General features: G+C 48.6%; 1 protein-coding gene across 3 annotated transcripts in view; it reads right to left on the bottom strand.

The window, feature by feature from the left end:
- The window catches only part of AMFR (autocrine motility factor receptor), a 56565-nt gene extending 39216 nt beyond the window's left edge, over nucleotides 1–17349 (bottom strand). For 2 of the 3 annotated variants that reach the window (XM_088471904.1, XM_088471905.1), the window contains exon 1: nucleotides 16873–17246. In XM_088471904.1, the coding sequence (XP_088328030.1) occupies nucleotides 16873–17115 (243 nt within the window). In that variant the 5' untranslated portion in view covers nucleotides 17116–17246. The other variant, XM_088471906.1, reaches the window with a different exon arrangement.
- Between the last annotated feature and the right edge of the window lie 351 nt (nucleotides 17350–17700).

Below are 17700 nucleotides of genomic sequence, written 5' to 3'. Positions count from 1 at the left end.
AATTAGTGTATTTGCATAAGGGGTGAAGAATAGCATTTAGCAATATTTTTTCATCAAAATAACTAGTCCCAGCAAATTTGGGGTATCAGAAAATGGGGGCTAGCATATTTAAAAGTTGCTAAAGTTAAGTTTTAAAAATCATGGAAAATCCACCTGCCGCAAACACCTGCAAAGTAAAAAACACCTGGGGCATACTTGGGGACCCTCCTGGAGTCTATTTCGCTAGTTTTTAAGTTTGTCCCCCAACTTTGCACTTTTTCGCCCTCAAAACGATAGTACTTATTTGGGGTGTTCTAAAGTGTTTTCTTTTTACTTTTTTTGATGCAGTTTACCTTTTGGGGGGCTGCACCAAGGCTGCAGGTGTGTTGCCACAACTTTGCACCCCAAACCCCCAATTCTGCACTTTTTTCTGCCTCCATTCCGAGGCAAATCTTTTCCGCTGGTTACAAGTCGCAAACTTTTCGCACCGGCGAAAACTCTTTGCAATTGAATACGGCGGAAAGTTTCCGACAGGCGAAATGATGTCATCGGCGAAAACTTTTCGCCGGCAATTGAATACGGCCCTAAGAGTGACATATAAGCACAATTTTGTTTATTTATTTTTTGCTGAATTTCTCAATAAGAAAACTTTTGGCCCAGGGGTGCGGTGGAAAAAAATGCTGATACTCTAGGGTGCCGCGATTCAAAAAAGTTTGGGAACCACTGGTCTAGAAAAAGACTGTTCCTTTGCCCTACCCTGTGGGCGAAAGGACAGAGCTGACAACAGCCCATACTTAGGGGTAGTCGTAGATGGCAACCCCGCAGATTTAGACATCACCAGAGAAGACACTATGTCATCCAGCTCTGGTCCGAACAGTACTTTCCACACAAAAGGCAAGGATTCCAGGGCTTTCTTGGAACCTGTATCCACCTTCCAGGTTTTTAGCCAAAGGGTTCTTCAAGCTGCAACTGAAGCTGCCGATACCCTAGAAGCTAAGATACCTGCGTCAATGACTGCTTCCCCCATATACATAGCTGCATCTCACATCTGACAGAGGGAAGACAGCTGTTCTCTGGTAGCATTAGTCATGCTATCCTCCAGAGACTTCATCCATTCTTCCATAGCCTTGGCTACCCAGGCTACAGCCATAGCTGGCCTGGTAATAGCTCCAGATAATGAAAACACTGATTTTAAATAGTTATCAACGAGGATGCCGCAGGAATGGGTAACGTAGAGCTCTTGATCAATCTAGTCACATGAGCATCTACTGATGGAGGAACTTCCCATGTGCTACATTCACCGTGAGCAAATGGATATTGAGAGGTTAAATTCCTTGTAGTATGGAAATGCATATTTGGAGTAGACCATGCTTCAGACATGAGATTCGTCAGTTGCTCACACTGAGGAAAATGATCTCTAGCCACCTTCTGACGCCTAAAGACCGGAGTCTTAGCTTTCGGCGGCACCTCCTCTTCCTCTATACTGAGGACAGATCTAACCAGAGAGGGGACATCCACAGAGGATTGATGGTCTTCTTCCACTGAGTAAGACCCAGAACTGTGAGTATCAGAGTGTGATGAGGAGGCTGAGTCAGAATCCTGAGGCAATGTCTGAAGAGAACTTCTCTTATTCCCCTGCTTCTTTACTGCCACTGGTCTATTCGCCTGTACTCCCTTCTGTGGGGCTATAGACGGCAGCATACTCTGACTAGAGTGAGCAGAAGAATCAAACCAACAGGGATTCATAGGGGACATGTACATAGAAGGATGCAACTGCTGAGGGTATCCCACAGTAGGAGGCAATATCGTGGTAGGAGCACGCGATTCTGCGACCAAGACGCCACCCAAGATGACTCGTGTAGGTGCAGGTGTACCAGATAGAAAAGGTGGCTGTTTACAACAGGCATTACACAATCCATCTTGCACAAAATCCTGTTCAGACAGGCCTGCCAAACAGGATTTACATGACTTGAGCACCGAAGGCTCACCCTTCCCACCTTTACCCCTTACATGACCAATGTGTGATCGATATAAGGTGCACAGCAAAAATGCAATGTGACCCACTTCACAAATGAAAAACCCCACACACCTTTTCAGAGGGATGAGGAGAAACACAGTGATAGGTATAACTGACAGTTTGAAAAACAAAAGACAGTATATATACAGCAGCTAGCATGTAAGTCACATAAAATGCATAAATACAAACATCTCCCATTGCGTATTGACTCTGAATCAACTGACCAGCCCCGTTGGGGTATTGGCAGGATATAGAGCGCTATATACCAAACCCAGTGGAGAGGTATACAGGGAGACAGACCAGACCTCTGAGACAACCAGCCTGCAGCAGTACGCACAACTGTGAATTGCGAGCGTCTCACACACGAGGTGGTCAGAAGTAGCAACCCAGAGGCGGGAATCCGTAACCGGAAGTTGCGTCTGGGTCGGGGGAGGAGTGGCCGGTGGAGCGCCTATCTCCCCCTAAGCTGAGATTTTGATGGCACGGGTACACTTGCCTCACAGTAGTAGACGCCAACTAGTGCGCTCTAGTGAGTCTACTACCCATACCTGGCAACAGAGGATATGGCCCCGGTTGCGGTTGCCTGAGGCCTTCACCCACAGCCGCCTCTGGTGCGGCTCCTACACCGGGGGCCTGGACTGCATCGCGCACGATTCCCCTCACGAGGAATCGCTTACCTGCCATCTCCGTGAATCCGATATCGGTCCGGACCCCAGCGACGCCGCTAGCTAAGCCTCGCTGAGGCCTGTCGAGATCCCCAGGGCATATAGCGGTACTGGCGTTTCGGCATTGGTAGATTGAGTCGCAGTATCTACGTCCTATTCAGCGCCTAGTACTGCTTGGCTCAGAAGTTAAAAAAACTAAGGTACAGTAAATCATAAAAGAAAAAAAAGCCTGGGACTGCCTAGGCAGCCCCGCTGTTAAACTGGTGCGTCTGGATACTTGCCGCGCACCACACAAAAAAAAAAAACAATGAGTGCCTGTGGCTGGAGGCGGGGTACATAGGGAGGACCACCAGTGCATGCTGGGAGCTTCAAAGCTGTAGCTATTTGGTGCAATGGATCTCTCCAACTACATACCCCAAGGTAGATTCTGTGGCTAAAGAAGAAAAATGCAGTTCATCTAAATTAAGTAAGGCTTTTTACACATACTATGTACTCTCTCATATACTGTACCCATCATGTTTTTCCATAGCATTACATTTGTATGTTTTACTGGTCACTGGTGAGTGCTTCATTGAATTTGGGTTCCGGACTATAGACAGACAGTAAAAAGTCGACAATGTCTAGATAGACAACAGATGTTAGACAGTTATTAGGTCGACTGGGACAAAAGGTTGTCACACTAAATGTCGACACACTAAAGATTGCTGTGTAGGAAGGTTGACAGGTACAAATGGTTGACACATTATTATTATTATTATTATTTTTTTTTAGGTTAGGGTTAGGCACCAGAAGGGAGGGTTAAGGCACACATCCACTAGCAGCTATTAATGGACGACTGAACGATAACGACATAGTTATCGTTCAGTTGTCCATTAATTGTGCATGAATCGAGCTCTAAAAGGTCGGAAACGACCAGCGATGTGCGCTCCCGTTGGTTTTTTCCGATATCAATCATCGCCTGAACATGCTGGTCAATCTGCCAATATAACGACAGATTGAGCATGTTCAGGGATGAGGGAGGGTGCCTACACTGAACGACATATCATTCAGTGTAGGCATTGCACAGTTTAATGAACGACTGAACGATAACGATATCGTTCAGTCCTTCACCAGTCACCTAGTGGATGCGCCCCTTTAGAGTTAGGCACTTACCGGATAATTAGGGTTGGCACTACAAGGGACAGTTAGGGTCAGGCACCTACCCCGATGGTTAGGGTTAGGGTGAAGATTAGGGCTACAAAAAATAAAAAAAATGTGTCGACAATTTTCATGCAGACCTTTTGACCCTGTCGCCCATTTGTACCTGTCGACCTTCTTACATGTCGATCTTTTGTCCCAGTCGACCTACTGACTGTCTAACATCTGGTGTCTATATAGACACGGTCTACCTTTTTACTGTCTGTTAATACACAACCCCCCACAATAGGCTTCGCTTTGTAACAAATGGTTATTACTTAATTGAGGAGTGGGCTAGACAGGAGTGCTGCTTATTGGATTGATGAAACACCAATATTTCTGATTACAGGTTTTAGGTGTTTGATCTATATGTAGCCATAATTAGGACTTTCAGGTGAACATTATCTTTTGGCCCACCTTCAGTTTCAATATACTATTCAGGAAACAATGAGGTTGCTAGAATAAGTAGAAAACACCTAAATTGCTGGCCACTATGTATAGTCATCATCAGATCTGGTGGATAATATATAAAACATACATCAAATCTGGAGGTTTGTACTTAAAGAGGAACTACAATATGATGAATGATGGCTTCTGTGTAAAGTATCTTCCAATCAGGAGGCGTAAAATATACATTACTTCAACAGTTATGAAGTTGGCAAGCAGAAGATAGCGGGGACTATGTTGCCACTATGCCAACAATGTTAAAATGCAAGTTAGATTTTATTTTATTCAGATGAGAATTTAATAATTTAATATTTGTGTGTCTTATCTTTTCATTAGCACCTATTTGCTGTACGATTCATCTTCTAATTGATGGCATATTGTATATTTGTTATCATTAATTATTCAAACATTTGGCCTTATGTAATACTATTTGCTGGGTTTATCTGTTTATGAACCCATACATGTAACTTTGAATTGTATTGTGTGTTCATGATTTTTGTGCATAACTTCAAGAAAATATATTTAAAAAAAAGAAAAAATGCAAGTTAGAGTATGACGAGATGCTGAACGCATCCCCTTGAGGCTTGTGCATAAACAGAACTGTAATCTAGTGGCTAGTGCATAAAATGGGATGTAGTCGGCATCCAGGCGTGCGGGATGTCGACATTCTAAATACCGGCGTCGAATTCCCGACAGGTCGGGATGCCAGCACCAGTATCCCGACCATCGGCAGCCCGAAGGTAAGTATCAGGGTATTAGGGGGAGGTTAGCGTTAGCTAGCGGGGTTAGGCATTAGGGGAGGGAGGGTTAGGGTAGAGAAAATACTTACCTTTAGTTCCTATGGGTGTCAGGATTCTGTCTGTCGGGATGCCTGTTGGTATTTTGAACAGCGGCATCCCAACAGCCAGGATTTCATACCCAACCCACATAAAATATATCCTGCAATAAGAACACAAAAAATAAAAGCAGTGCAAGTTTCCCTGGGCTGTGAGGGAAAATATACGATGCTTGTGGATGCAATGTGCTGTTCCGATATGACACATCACGACCAATTGGCTGAACTGAATTCCCCTCCAAAGGTCACTTCTCAATTTTTAACCTTCTCAGTCACTTTGCTGCCTCCGATTCTGTTGACCACCCTCTTCTCATGCAGACACTTATGCCACCGGCCTCCATGACACTGACCTCTGTTGGTTTGCCTCCTACGTCCCCAACCCTCCTTTTTTGTATCTACTTCTGAGACTACTCCCCCTCCTCTTTCCTTACCTATCAGAGTCAGCCAAGGGTCTGGTTACTGGCCCTCTAGACCTTCTCCCCCCATCTATACTACATACCGCTCTGCCAACCCCTACACATGCTCTGTCACCTATAGAATCAAGTCCAAACTGACCTACAAAGCCCTGAACCACACCTCCAACCTCTGCATCTCAAGCCTCATTTTTACCTACACTCCTTCAGCTCTGCCGAAGACCACACCTCATTACCACACCAATTACTTCTCACTGCTGTGTCTAGGATTTTTCCTCTGCTGCCTCCGACCTGAGGAACACAGGGCCTGATTCAGAGCCGGACGCTCTGACCAGCGCGCTCGCTCTGAATCAGGGCCCTCCTCCATGAAAATGGAGCGTCCTCCTGGACGCTCGTATAGCTGTGGGTGACTATGATGATGGTCGCGATGGTCAAGACCATCGTGACCATCGGGCTTGCGACGGAGACCCTGCGGTAGGGTCTCGCTGCCGCAAGCCCAGGAGTGATTTTGGCTCTCTCAGAGCCAAAGTCACTCCCACTGACATCATTACTGATGTCAGTGGGGGCGGACTGAGACGTTAGGCGCTCCCATGAGAACGCCTCTGTCTGGCCGGCACGCCCACCAAAGGGGACGTGCTGTCAGTCACCATTGACAGCACGCCCCCTTTGGTGCGAGACCCCGAGTGACGTATTTCTCGTCGCTCGCCGGGTCTCGCGCATGCGCACGACGGAGCTCCCTCCGTCATGCGCAGTCTAACAACATCGACCCGCTAGCGAGCGAACTTTGCTCGCGAACGGGTCTGAATGACCCCCACAGTCCCATGTCCGATTAGTATAGCCACTGATCCCAAAGCTTCAAATGTGCCATCAAAATTCACCTCTTTATTCAAGCCTCTTAGCCCTACTTACTTCTTTTCCTTCGCGAACATGTCTACCCCCCATTTAGGGCAGAGTCAGTTAGCCACGGGTTGTGTCACACTGTTTGTACCGGCAGATAAAGTGCCCAGAGCTATTCAATTATAAAACAGTGATCAACCCTCTAGAAGCCCTTAGGCAGCAGTTAAAACTTTTTTCTGCTTGCATCCTCCTGAGTTGTGGGCAGAAGTAATCTTTAATTGCTGCATCCAGGTTGATTGCGGGTCTCTAATTGAATAGCTCCATACACTACCTGAGAAAAGAGACGGGCGCAAAAACTTCCCCTTGGTGTCATCCTATTTGTGTCTGCCACTTCGATGTAAGCTCTCACAATCGGGGCCCTCTTCCTTTGTGTTTTTCTTTCTAACACTACACCACTGTCTCACTAGCCCTATTTCTCGAGCCCATGCTCCTGGCCTACCTCACATGGGTGGTATTTATCACTGATGCTCCCTTTTTTATCAATAGCTGGATCTGCAATAATGTTCTGTTTATACTCTGTTATTTTGTTGTTGGTCACTGTATTATTTTGTATTCTATAAGTGTATATTATTCGTTGTTGTCTGTGCATTGTTTTTATACGGTCAGATGTGTACCAGCGCTGTGGACCATTTCTTGTTCCTTATGGTGCATACACGGTCAGATTTTTCTTGAGATCTGAACGACAACAATTTAAAAAATCGTTCAATCGTTCATATCTGAAGGAAAATCTGACATATCTGACATATCAACGATTTGAACGATGTGCGTTCCCGATGGTCAGATAAGACTTGGACGATTCCATTCATTTTAATGCAGTCAAAAATCGTTCAAATCTTTGGTGAAATTGTTCATCTGACCGTGTGTATGCTCCATTAGAAATAAAATAAGTGCTTACTGAAAAAGAGTTTTTGTCTGGAAACATTATAAAAGCATTGAGATCATGAACTATGAGCGAGTTGTAATCATGGACATGGGGACAGGGGGGCAAGGGAGTGTTTCGTCCCTCCAAAACTTTAGAAAGGAGCGGCGGACAGGGGTTGTGCTTTATAGCAATAGGCTGCACGGCCCCTGCAGCACATGGAGGAGGTGTAATGTGCGGGCTTTAAGTTAAAAGACCGCACATTACATCTCCTCCTGTGTGCAGTGCAGGGACTGTGCAGCCTATTGCTATAAAGCACAGTCCTGACCGCCCATGGCCACCACTCAAATAAGAAAGAGGGAGAAGGGGGGGTGCGGCGGCCACTGGAACGATTTAACGTTGCCCCCTCCCAAACATAAAATCGTTCTGACGCCACTGGGTGTAATCCTTCCAAAGAAAGCAATGTGGATAAGTACTGAGGAACAGTATGTGGGTAAACATCCAGGGTTAGATTTACTAAAAGCTCTAAAACAAACAAGTGGTCTATCATTTTCAAGAATGTAATAAAGATAGGATAGCTAGAATCTGATTGATTGGTTGCTATGGGCAACACCACCGCTTGTCTGTGTTAGAAGCTTTCGTAATCTACCCCACAGAGTATGGTGCTATAGGGACATGTGAAGAACTGGTAACCAGTATGCGTACAGCTGACAGACCGGCCTCTACTGTTTTGCATAGTGGACTTATCCCATAACAACCGCATGGGCTCCATGTTTGTAATTACACCACGGCTCATAAAACTATATGCAAACGACTGTCAGCCTCAGCACATTCACAAATGAAAACAAAAAATGTCTAGCTGGCCTTAATACACAACAAGCTATCATAAAAGAAAACCAAGAAAGTATGACTAACCAGTAACCACAAAAAGCAGCAGGACCGTACCCAGAACTAAACCAGATCTATTACAGTAGATGCCGATACTTTCAGTAAAGGATATTATGTAACTGCAGAAAAAAATATTTCCCATCTGTTTAGTAAACACATGAAAAGTTTTTGTGTCATATGTAAGAATTGATAATATTATACAAAAACAGTGCTTATTTAATCAAACAGCAATGTTGGAAGTAACATGTTTTTCAGGCGATACTGCAAAATAAAATACTGAACTTGTGATAAACGCTTCAAAGTTATGAAGAAAATGTTTAAATCTCATTTTAAATAATATGAGATATGGTAAGAACTTACCCTTGTTATCTCTATTTCTACGAAGTCCATAGGGTTCCACAGGATACCTTGGGGTATAGGTGTGACGTCAGTCGCAGGGCACCAAAGAGTTAAGCTTTCAGCCTCCCAGGATGCACTAGGTCCCCCTCCTATACCCCGCCCCCGGGCCAAGGCACCTCAGTTAGTTACCAAGCCATAGGCCGGAGGAGGAGAAGGAAGAGAGAGAACAAAGATCTGGACACATACAAGAATCACATTCTCACCAGAGGGAGATGGAAAACCGGTGACCAGAGCAAAGCCCATCTGCAGCACAGGTGCGACAGGGCGGGAGTCCTGTGGAACCCTATGGACTTCGTAGAAATAGAGATAACAAGGGTAAGTTCTTACCATATCTCATATTTTCTACTTCAGGGTCCATAGGGTATCCACAGGATACCTTGGGGATGTCCCAAAGCAGTATCCTTTAAGGGTGGGGACGCTCCTGTGCAGAAAGGAGAATCCGCCGCCCGAAGGAAGCATCCTGAGAGGCGAAGGTGTCAAACCTGTAATACCTCACGAAGGTATGGACAGAAGACCACGTAGCAGCCTTGCAGATCTGAACTGCCGAGGCACCACGTCGAGCTGCCCACGAAGGACCCACAGACCTAGTGGAATGAGCCTTCAGAGAAGGAGGGACCGGTAGGCCTTCATGAAGATAAGCTTCAGAAATAGCCATACGGATCCAGGCTGCCAAAGTTTGCTTTGAAGCAGGCCAACCCTTTTTACGGAAGCCATAGAGGACAAACAAAGCGTCCGACTTCCTAAACGAAGAAGTGCGGTCAACATAAGTCCTTAAGGCCCGCACAACATCCAAAGAGGCCTCACCCACGGAAAGACCCGGTGAGTTAAAGGCCGGAACAACTATTTCCTCGTTAACATGAAACTGGGAAACAACTTTGGGAAGAAACTCAGGCCGAGTGCGGAGCACTGCCCTGTTCCCATAAAAAACCAAGAAAGGGGGTCTACAAGAAAGAGCCCCTAACTCAGAAACACGTCTGGCCGAAGCAATGGCCAGAAGGAAAACAGTCTTAGCTGTTAGCCATTTAAGATCCACTGAGCCCAGTGGTTCAAACGGCGGTCCTTGGAGAGCCCTCAGGACCACAGCCAAATCCCAAGGCGCCACAGGTGGAACAAAGGGCGGCTGAATGCGGAGAACACCCTGCATAAAGGTGCGCACATCCGGGATTGTAGCAATCCTACGGTGAAACCAGACAGATAGGGCCGAAACCTGTACCTTCAAAGAAGCAAGGCGAAGCCCATGATCTAGTCCCGCTTGCAGGAAGGCGAGAATCCGAGACAGACGAAACTCCCGCGGTGCATAACCTCTCGGTCGACACCACTGGAAGAACGTATGCCACACGCGATGGTATATCCTCGCGGAAGACGGTTTCCGAGCTCGTAACATGGTACGCACCACAGAGCTGGAAAACCCCCGGGACCTCAGCATGGCCGTCTCAACAGCCACGCCGTCAAAGACAGCCGAGTCAGGTCCGGGTGAAGGCAAGGACCCTGAGACAGAAGGTCCGGTCGTAGCGGCAACCGCAGAGGAATGTCCACGGACAGACCCTGAAGGTCTGAGAACCAGTGCCGTCTGGGCCACGCGGGAGCTATCAACAGGAGCGTCCCTCCTTCCTGTTTGAATTTCCGGATTACCCGTGGAAGAAGGGAGACCGGAGGGAACAGGTATGCGAACCGGAACGTCCACCGGACGGACAGAGCATCCACCAGAGACGCCCCTTTGTCTCTTGTGCGAGACCCGTACACCGGCAACTTGTTGTTGTGCCGGGACGCCATGAGGTCGATTTCTGGAAGACCCCACCTGTCCACCAGTAGTTGAAAAACGTCCGGGTGCAGGGACCATTCCCCCGGATGAACGTCCTGGCGACTTAGAAAGTCCGCCTCCCAATTTAGCACTCCCGGGATGAAGACCGCTGATATGGCCGGAAGATTGCGCTCCGCCCAAACCAGGATCCGAGAGACCTCTACGAGAGCCACCCGACTGCGAGTTCCTCCTTGCCTGTTTATGTAGGCCACGGTGGTAGCGTTGTCCGACTGGACCTGCACCGGGCGACCCTGGAGAAACCGCTGTGCCTGCTGGAGAGCATTGAAGACCGCACGGAGTTCCAAGATATTTATTGGAAGCTCCGCTTCTGTCGGCGTCCACCTGCCCTGGAACAAGTGTGGACCCGAAACTGCTCCCCAGCCCCGAAGACTGGCGTCCGTTGTCAACAGGACCCAATTTGGAACCCAGAACGGACGTCCCTTGTTGAGGTGGGTCGTCTGTAACCACCACGCAAGGGACAGGCGAACCTCCTGGGTGAGCACAATCGTCTGGGACTTCAAAGACTGAGTCAGCCCGTTCCACTTGGACAGGATCAGGTGCTGCAGAGGTCTGGAGTGAAACTGGGCGTATTCCACCATGTCGAACACCGACACCATGGAGCCCAGTAACCTCATCGCCGAGTGTAAGGACACCCGGCGGTTGTGCAGGCAACTGCGCACCCTTGACTGTAAAGCAGAGATCTTGTCCTCCGTCACGAAGATCCTTTGCTGTCCCGAGTCCAATAAGGCTCCAAGATGCAGAATCCTCCGAGACGGGATTAGAGTGGACTTCTGCCAGTTGATTAGCCAGCCGTGCCGTTGCAGCAGTGCAATGGTCAGGTCCAAGTGGCGTAACAGGAGCTCTGGAGATCCTGCCACCAATAACAGGTCGTCCAAATACGGCAACATGCGGACTCCCTGCAGCCGCAGAGAAGCCGCCATGACCGCCATCACCTTGGTGAAAACACGTGGTGCTGTTGCCAGGCCAAAAGGTAACGCCCGAAACTGGAAGTGGTCGCTGCGGATTGCAAACCTGAGGAACTGTTGATGGCGCCAAAGAATAGGGACATGCAGGTAAGCGTCCTGTATGTCCAATGACACCAAGTAGTCCCCAGGTTCCAGCGCCAGAATGATGGACCGTAGGGTCTCCATCCGAAACTTCGGGACCCGCAAAGACTTGTTGAGTGCTTTGAGGTTGAGAATCGGACGATATGACCCATTGGGTTTCTGTACCAAAAATAGATTTGAATAGAAACCCTGGCCCCTCTGGGAGAATGGAACTGCCACTATAACTCCAGCCTGGAGCATAGTGTGCAATACCTTCCGCAGCTCCGTAGCCTTGTTCCGGTCTGATGGGAGACCCGTGGTGAAGAAGCGAGCCGGGGGTCTGTGCCGGAAGGAGAGGGCGTATCCGTGGGAAACCACCTCCAGAACCCAAGTGTCTGTCGTAGTGGTCGACCAACACTGGGCGAACTGTAGCAGGCGGCCTCCCACCCTGGGATCCCCCAAAGGGAGGCCCGGACCGTCAGGTCGCAGGCTTGTCATCTGGCTTGGGGGCCGGACGTCTGGTACTCCATGCCTGCTTCCGGGGCTTGACCGATTTCTTAGGGCCAGCCTGTCGAGGAAACGACTGTGGTTTGGGCCTGCCCTGGGCCCTAGATGACCGAAAGGACGATGGTCCCGAACCAGAAGGAGCAGCGGCCGACGGGAGACAAGCAGTTTTGGCTGCCGCCAGCGTGGCCACAATCTTATCCAGATCCGGACCGAAGAGAACTTCTCCGGTAAACGGCAACGCTTCCAGACCTTTCTTGGAATCTGCGTCCGCCTTCCAGGATCGCAGCCACAAGGTGCGACGAGCAGCTACCGCTGCTGAAGAAATTCTAGACACCAGAGTACTAATGTCTAGAGCCGCCTCGTTGATGTAGGTGGCCGAATCACGGAGATTGCCAATCAACTCCGCCTGATCGGCCGGACAGTCGGATTCAAAAGAAGCCTCTAATGAATCCGCCCAGCGCTCCATCGCTCTGGCAACCCAGCAAATGGCCATAGCCGGCCGTGCTGCCCCCCCTGCAAGGGAATAAGCGGACTTCAGGCAGATTTCTACCTTGCGGTCCGTAGCATCCTTAAGGGAGGACATGGATGGCATCGGCAATGTGGCACTACGGACAAGACGGGTCACGTGAGAATCCACCTGTGGAGGGGATTCCCACTTAGCAAAATAATTATCCGCGAACGGATAAGCCACCGCCAGGCGTCTCTGCGGCTGGTATCTTTTGCCAGGTTGTTTCCACGCCTCCTCTAAATGGTCCACCAACTGACCCGAAAGAGGAAAGACTGTGGCATCGCCCTTCACATCTTTGAAAAAGGCATACTTAGATTTAGCCGCTGGGGGAACTTCGTCCTCAATCACCAAGGCTGTGCGGACCGCCCGAATAAGTCCAGGAATATATACTTTGGACTTAGCATCAGCGTCCTTAGTATGGAGAGGTTCCTGATCGTAAGGATCAAGAATCTCCCCATCATCAGACGTCCCTTCGTCATCCTCATAAGGAGCGGACAGAGACGCCACCGGCCTTTTATGAGGCCGCATCACAGACTCCCCTTGCAACACATCCGACAAGTGCTGTACAGAACTCGTCAGGGAGTTAACCCACGCTGGCTCCTGAGAACACGGGAGCGGGGAAATAGGGAGACTGTGGGGTACCACCAATTGTCGTGGGAACCCCTGCATGGGTGACGACACCACAGACTGCTGGGACAAACCCATCGGAGTAAACGCGGGCTGCGGAGCTAACTGGCCCACTAAAGCTGTTAACGCCTGAGCGAAACAAGCCCAGGGCGGCTCCTGTACCGGTGCTGTAACCGTAATAGGCCGCGCCATGGACAAACACTGCCGGCAAAGGCCCTCCGCGCTACCCTCCCCCTCCGCTAACGGTACTTTGCACGTGGTACACTGTAGCCGGAGGGGAAAATCACTTTCAGACATGATGGCACCACGTATGTGACCTCTCTCACCAATTAAGTATTAAATAGGCGAGAGACCACCCTGCAGCACCGCACCGCAAGGGCTTTAGCAGAAGAACAGGGACAGTAATAAAGCTGACAGTTTAGAGAAGAAAAGTTACAGGCAGCAGCGCTAGCACAGTCACATACAATGCAGAGAAATAACAATTCCTGCACTAACAGCGCTGATCACTCAACTACACAGACACAGGGCCTGGTAGGACACAGCGCTGCATACACAGACCTGACCACAGCGGAGGAGAGGTATGCGGGGGGACCCAGACCACGATGCTTCCGTCCAGCGCTTCCAGCAGCGTTCACCATGCGTTCTGGAGAAGATGGCCGCCGAGGAGCAGAGAGGAGGCTGGCCTGGGGGAGGAGCGCTGCCACAGGACCAGTCGGCAGCATGCAGAGAGGGCTGTGTGCAGCGGGGGAGGCGCCGGCTGTGAGACAGGGAAGGCGCGCTCCCCTGGCATGCATTTAACCCCTGGGACGCCGCAGCGCTACCGCTCTGCTGCGGTCCGCTGTCCCAGGGGGTAGTGGAAGCGCAGGTTGGTCGCCTGGCTCCACGCTGCAGCCAGTCCCCAGGGAGCCCCCTGCCTGGGGACTTAGGACCATGTGATCAGCGGGGACCCACCACGGGACCCCGCTGCTTACCTCTGTCCCCCTTGAATCCGGCCATGGTCCGGAGCATCTGGGGTCACCGCTAGCTGTGACCCCAGACGCCCACCAGCATCCCCGGATCAGTACCGGCGTTCTGGTACCGGCGGGGTGTAGGGAAGACAGCATGGACGTCAGGACTGACTGTCCATGCTGTTCATCCAGATGTGCAGCCACAGCTGCATGAAGAATAAGCTTCAGGGGCTCTTCTAGCCCCCACTCCAACAGGTGCACCCGACTCCGGCCGGGCACCAAACTAAACTGGGGTGCCTTGGCCCGGGGGCGGGGTATAGGAGGGGGACCTAGTGCATCCTGGGAGGCTGAAAGCTTAACTCTTTGGTGCCCTGCGACTGACGTCACACCTATACCCCAAGGTATCCTGTGGATACCCTATGGACCCTGAAGTAGAAATTAAGAATATTTTAATTACCTTGATTTTAAAATATGATTTGACAAAATATATATACATGCATATAGGTAATGTTTACGAACACTTTCAATATTTCTGAATGATACAGTATGAGTATGTTTTCCTAACCAAATGTATGCAATTTTCACTTTTTGCACCATTTTCTAGAACATGAGCAGCCAAGAAAAAATAAATATCTGTATATGATCAACAAAAGTGTAACGCAAATTTTTACGAGTCCTTGGGCTGGATTCAATTTAACGAGAATTGAATAGCGCAAGAGGGAGCTCCCAGACCTATTCAATTCAGGGTGCTGTTTTGTCGAAGAATGCCGGTTCTCGCGCCCCTCGTGCCTTAAATGCGAAAAGAAATCCTTAGTCAGTGTTGACAGCGAGCTGAATTGAATAGTTCCGGGAGTTCCCTCCTGGCGCTATTCATTTCACGTTGAATTGAATCGAGCCCCTTGTTTATGGTCTGTTGGACAAAAATGCACATCAGTGGCTCTGAAAACAAGTTGGTAGCTTCTGTAATTAAATAAATAACCAGCAAAATCAAGAATATGCCTGTTTATTGGCATCAAAAGCAGTAATTAGGGATTCTGAAACGGCTATTGATCTCTCTGTGTAAATGAATGGAAAGTCTGAAATTGTCGAAGCTTAATATATTATTTAGACTATAAAGTAACAACACACAAGAGATGTTAGTACAGGTTGAGTCTCCCATATCCAAATATTCCAAAATACGGAATATTTTTAGCATAACTGAGCTAGTGAAACCTTTGATTTTTGATGGTTCAATGTACACAAACTTTGTTTACGGCACAAAACTATTACAAATAAAGTATAAAATGACCTATAGGCTGTGTGTATGTGAAACAAATTAAATTCAAGTATGTACACAAACTTTGTTTGAGCCACAAAATTATTGAAAATATTGTACACAATTACCTGCAGGCTGTGTGTATAAGGTGTATATAAAGTATACATGCTTTCTGTGTTAAGATTTGTGTTCTATTCCTGACATTTCAATTTGGTTTGCAAATATTCCAATTTCCAAAATACCCCTGGTCCCAAGCATTTTGGATATGGGAGACTCAACCTGTATACATTTAGACTATTTGAAATAATAGCCACTAAACATTGATGTCTGATGCCAGCGCTGCAGTCATTTAGTTTTGTTGTCACCATTTCAGTGTTTGTTAGAGAACTTATGTACTATAGGAAGTTTGCCTAAACGACTATTAAATGCTTTGGTTACCACTGCAGAGGATTGTGACCTGTATATAAGCAAGCTTCATGCATTTATATGGTCAGGGAGCTCCTCCATGACCCAAATATCACTTACAGCAGGGAGATCATTACCCATATGCTGGCTGTAATATTGTCACAGGATTTCTTGTGAATCAGTCACACTGGTATCCATCCACGCAATAGCTGCTTCCTATTATGTAATGTGTGACACACAAATCAACAAACTATTGCCAATTACACTATTGCACATGACGTGTACAAGCTTAAATCTCTACAGAAAATGCAAATTACATATACTTCTGTATACACAAATCACCAGAGAGGCCGCTGTCAGCAGAGTCATCTATAGCGGAGGATTGACTTCCAATGAGCAAATACTCAATGTAATGTCAACACTGTGCTTACTGTTGTGTGCCTTACTTCTCTCTCTGTAGGAGATGTGCACTCATTCCCCAACATTTTTGCACCATAGTATACAAGATGCTTGCTGCAATTTAGACGCTTTATTAAGCATAAAAATATATTGCACGAGGCATGGTGTAGTCGCTTGCATGGGACCTGTCGCACACAGAAGATACATGTAATGCCAGTAGTCAGTGTATCACTGCATTATACTTGTCACATTAGTGATGCAAATAAAACCCATTTTGTTGAAAAGTCACTGGCGGGTCACTTGGTGCAGCTAAATCGCATGGTGTGCCAAAGGGGTATGTTTAGTGGGATTTAAGTAAAGGTGTACACCAGGGGTCTTCAACCTTGGCTCTCCAACTGCTGTGGAACTACACATCCCAGCATGCACTGCCATAGTTTTAGCATACTGTTATATCAAAAAGGTGGCAGTGCATGCTGGAATGTGTAGTTCCACAGCAGCTGGAGGGCAAAGGTTGAAGATCCCGGTGTACATTATGTGGTCACTGGTCACATCTGTATAGCTATATACTGTACAGTCCTATACACACACATAAAGCCCCTCAGTGGTATACATGCCTAAGCACTGAATGCACTATCTGAAACATGACATACAGTGCCACGACACACACTGACAGACCTGTATACACATATATAACCACCCTCAGTGGTATACATGCCTAAGCACTGGATCATGTCACATATGACAGAGTGACATATCAGGCACACACATGACAGATACTCAGCAGCCTACCCCCAGCACTCACCCACACTCCCAGGCTGTCTGACACCAGATACCGGCCCAGCTCCACCACCACCTCCCCGGCGTCTCCTGACAGCTGTACCCGGCCCTCTTCTGCCTCGCCCGGGTCGCCCTCCTCTGCCTCCCCCAGCTCCCCGCTCAGGCTCCGGTAGGCGCTGAGAAGGCTGAGGCCCAATAGCAGGCCGCTCAGAGCGGTGTACGTCCGCAGGCTAGGCCAGGGAAAGCGCTCCAGGAAGAGCAGAGGCATCTCTGTAAGAAGCCGGTCGGGAAGGCACTGCTCTGCCGCAGGACGTTACTATTCGGGTCACTCTCTCCCGGCGGGTGAGCGGGCGGCCTGGTCTCCCGTTGTGACAGCGCCCTCTGCTGGCGGCGAGTCATTCACGGCATACCTGTGCTTGAGGGGCCGGGTTACAGCGGCCTCCGGCGGGGACTCGTCTTCTACATGGCCTCCCCTACATACATGGGGCATAAGACAGGCTGCCATGCCGGTAGCTATGTGTTATACTGTATAGAAGGGGTTGTAGTGGTCTGTGATCATCCTCCTAAACAGACCTGTGACCAGCATCACCAGAACAAGGGCCAAAACCACAGCAAGCCCTGTCTGATTTGGTGCCAACATGTGGGCACCCGCTAGGTGTAAAGCTGGTTACACATTAGATGAAATTTTGAACGATTAGGCTGATTCTGATGGATCGGAACGACAAATGGTCAAGTGTGTACGTGCTCCCGCGTCGTCGTCCGTCGCATCTTCAGGTCACCCCAACATGCTCAATCTGAGGATCTCGCCAATGATTTCCAGCAAATCATGCAGTGTGTACGCTCTACCAAATGA

This window comes from Taudactylus pleione, unplaced genomic scaffold (assembly GCF_031769625.1).
Source record: "Taudactylus pleione unplaced genomic scaffold, aTauple2 ptg000117l, whole genome shotgun sequence".
Taxonomy (NCBI): Eukaryota; Metazoa; Chordata; class Amphibia; order Anura; family Myobatrachidae; genus Taudactylus; species Taudactylus pleione.
Note: the sequence above shows the minus strand (reverse complement) of the source record. Positions and strands in the feature narration are given on the sequence as shown.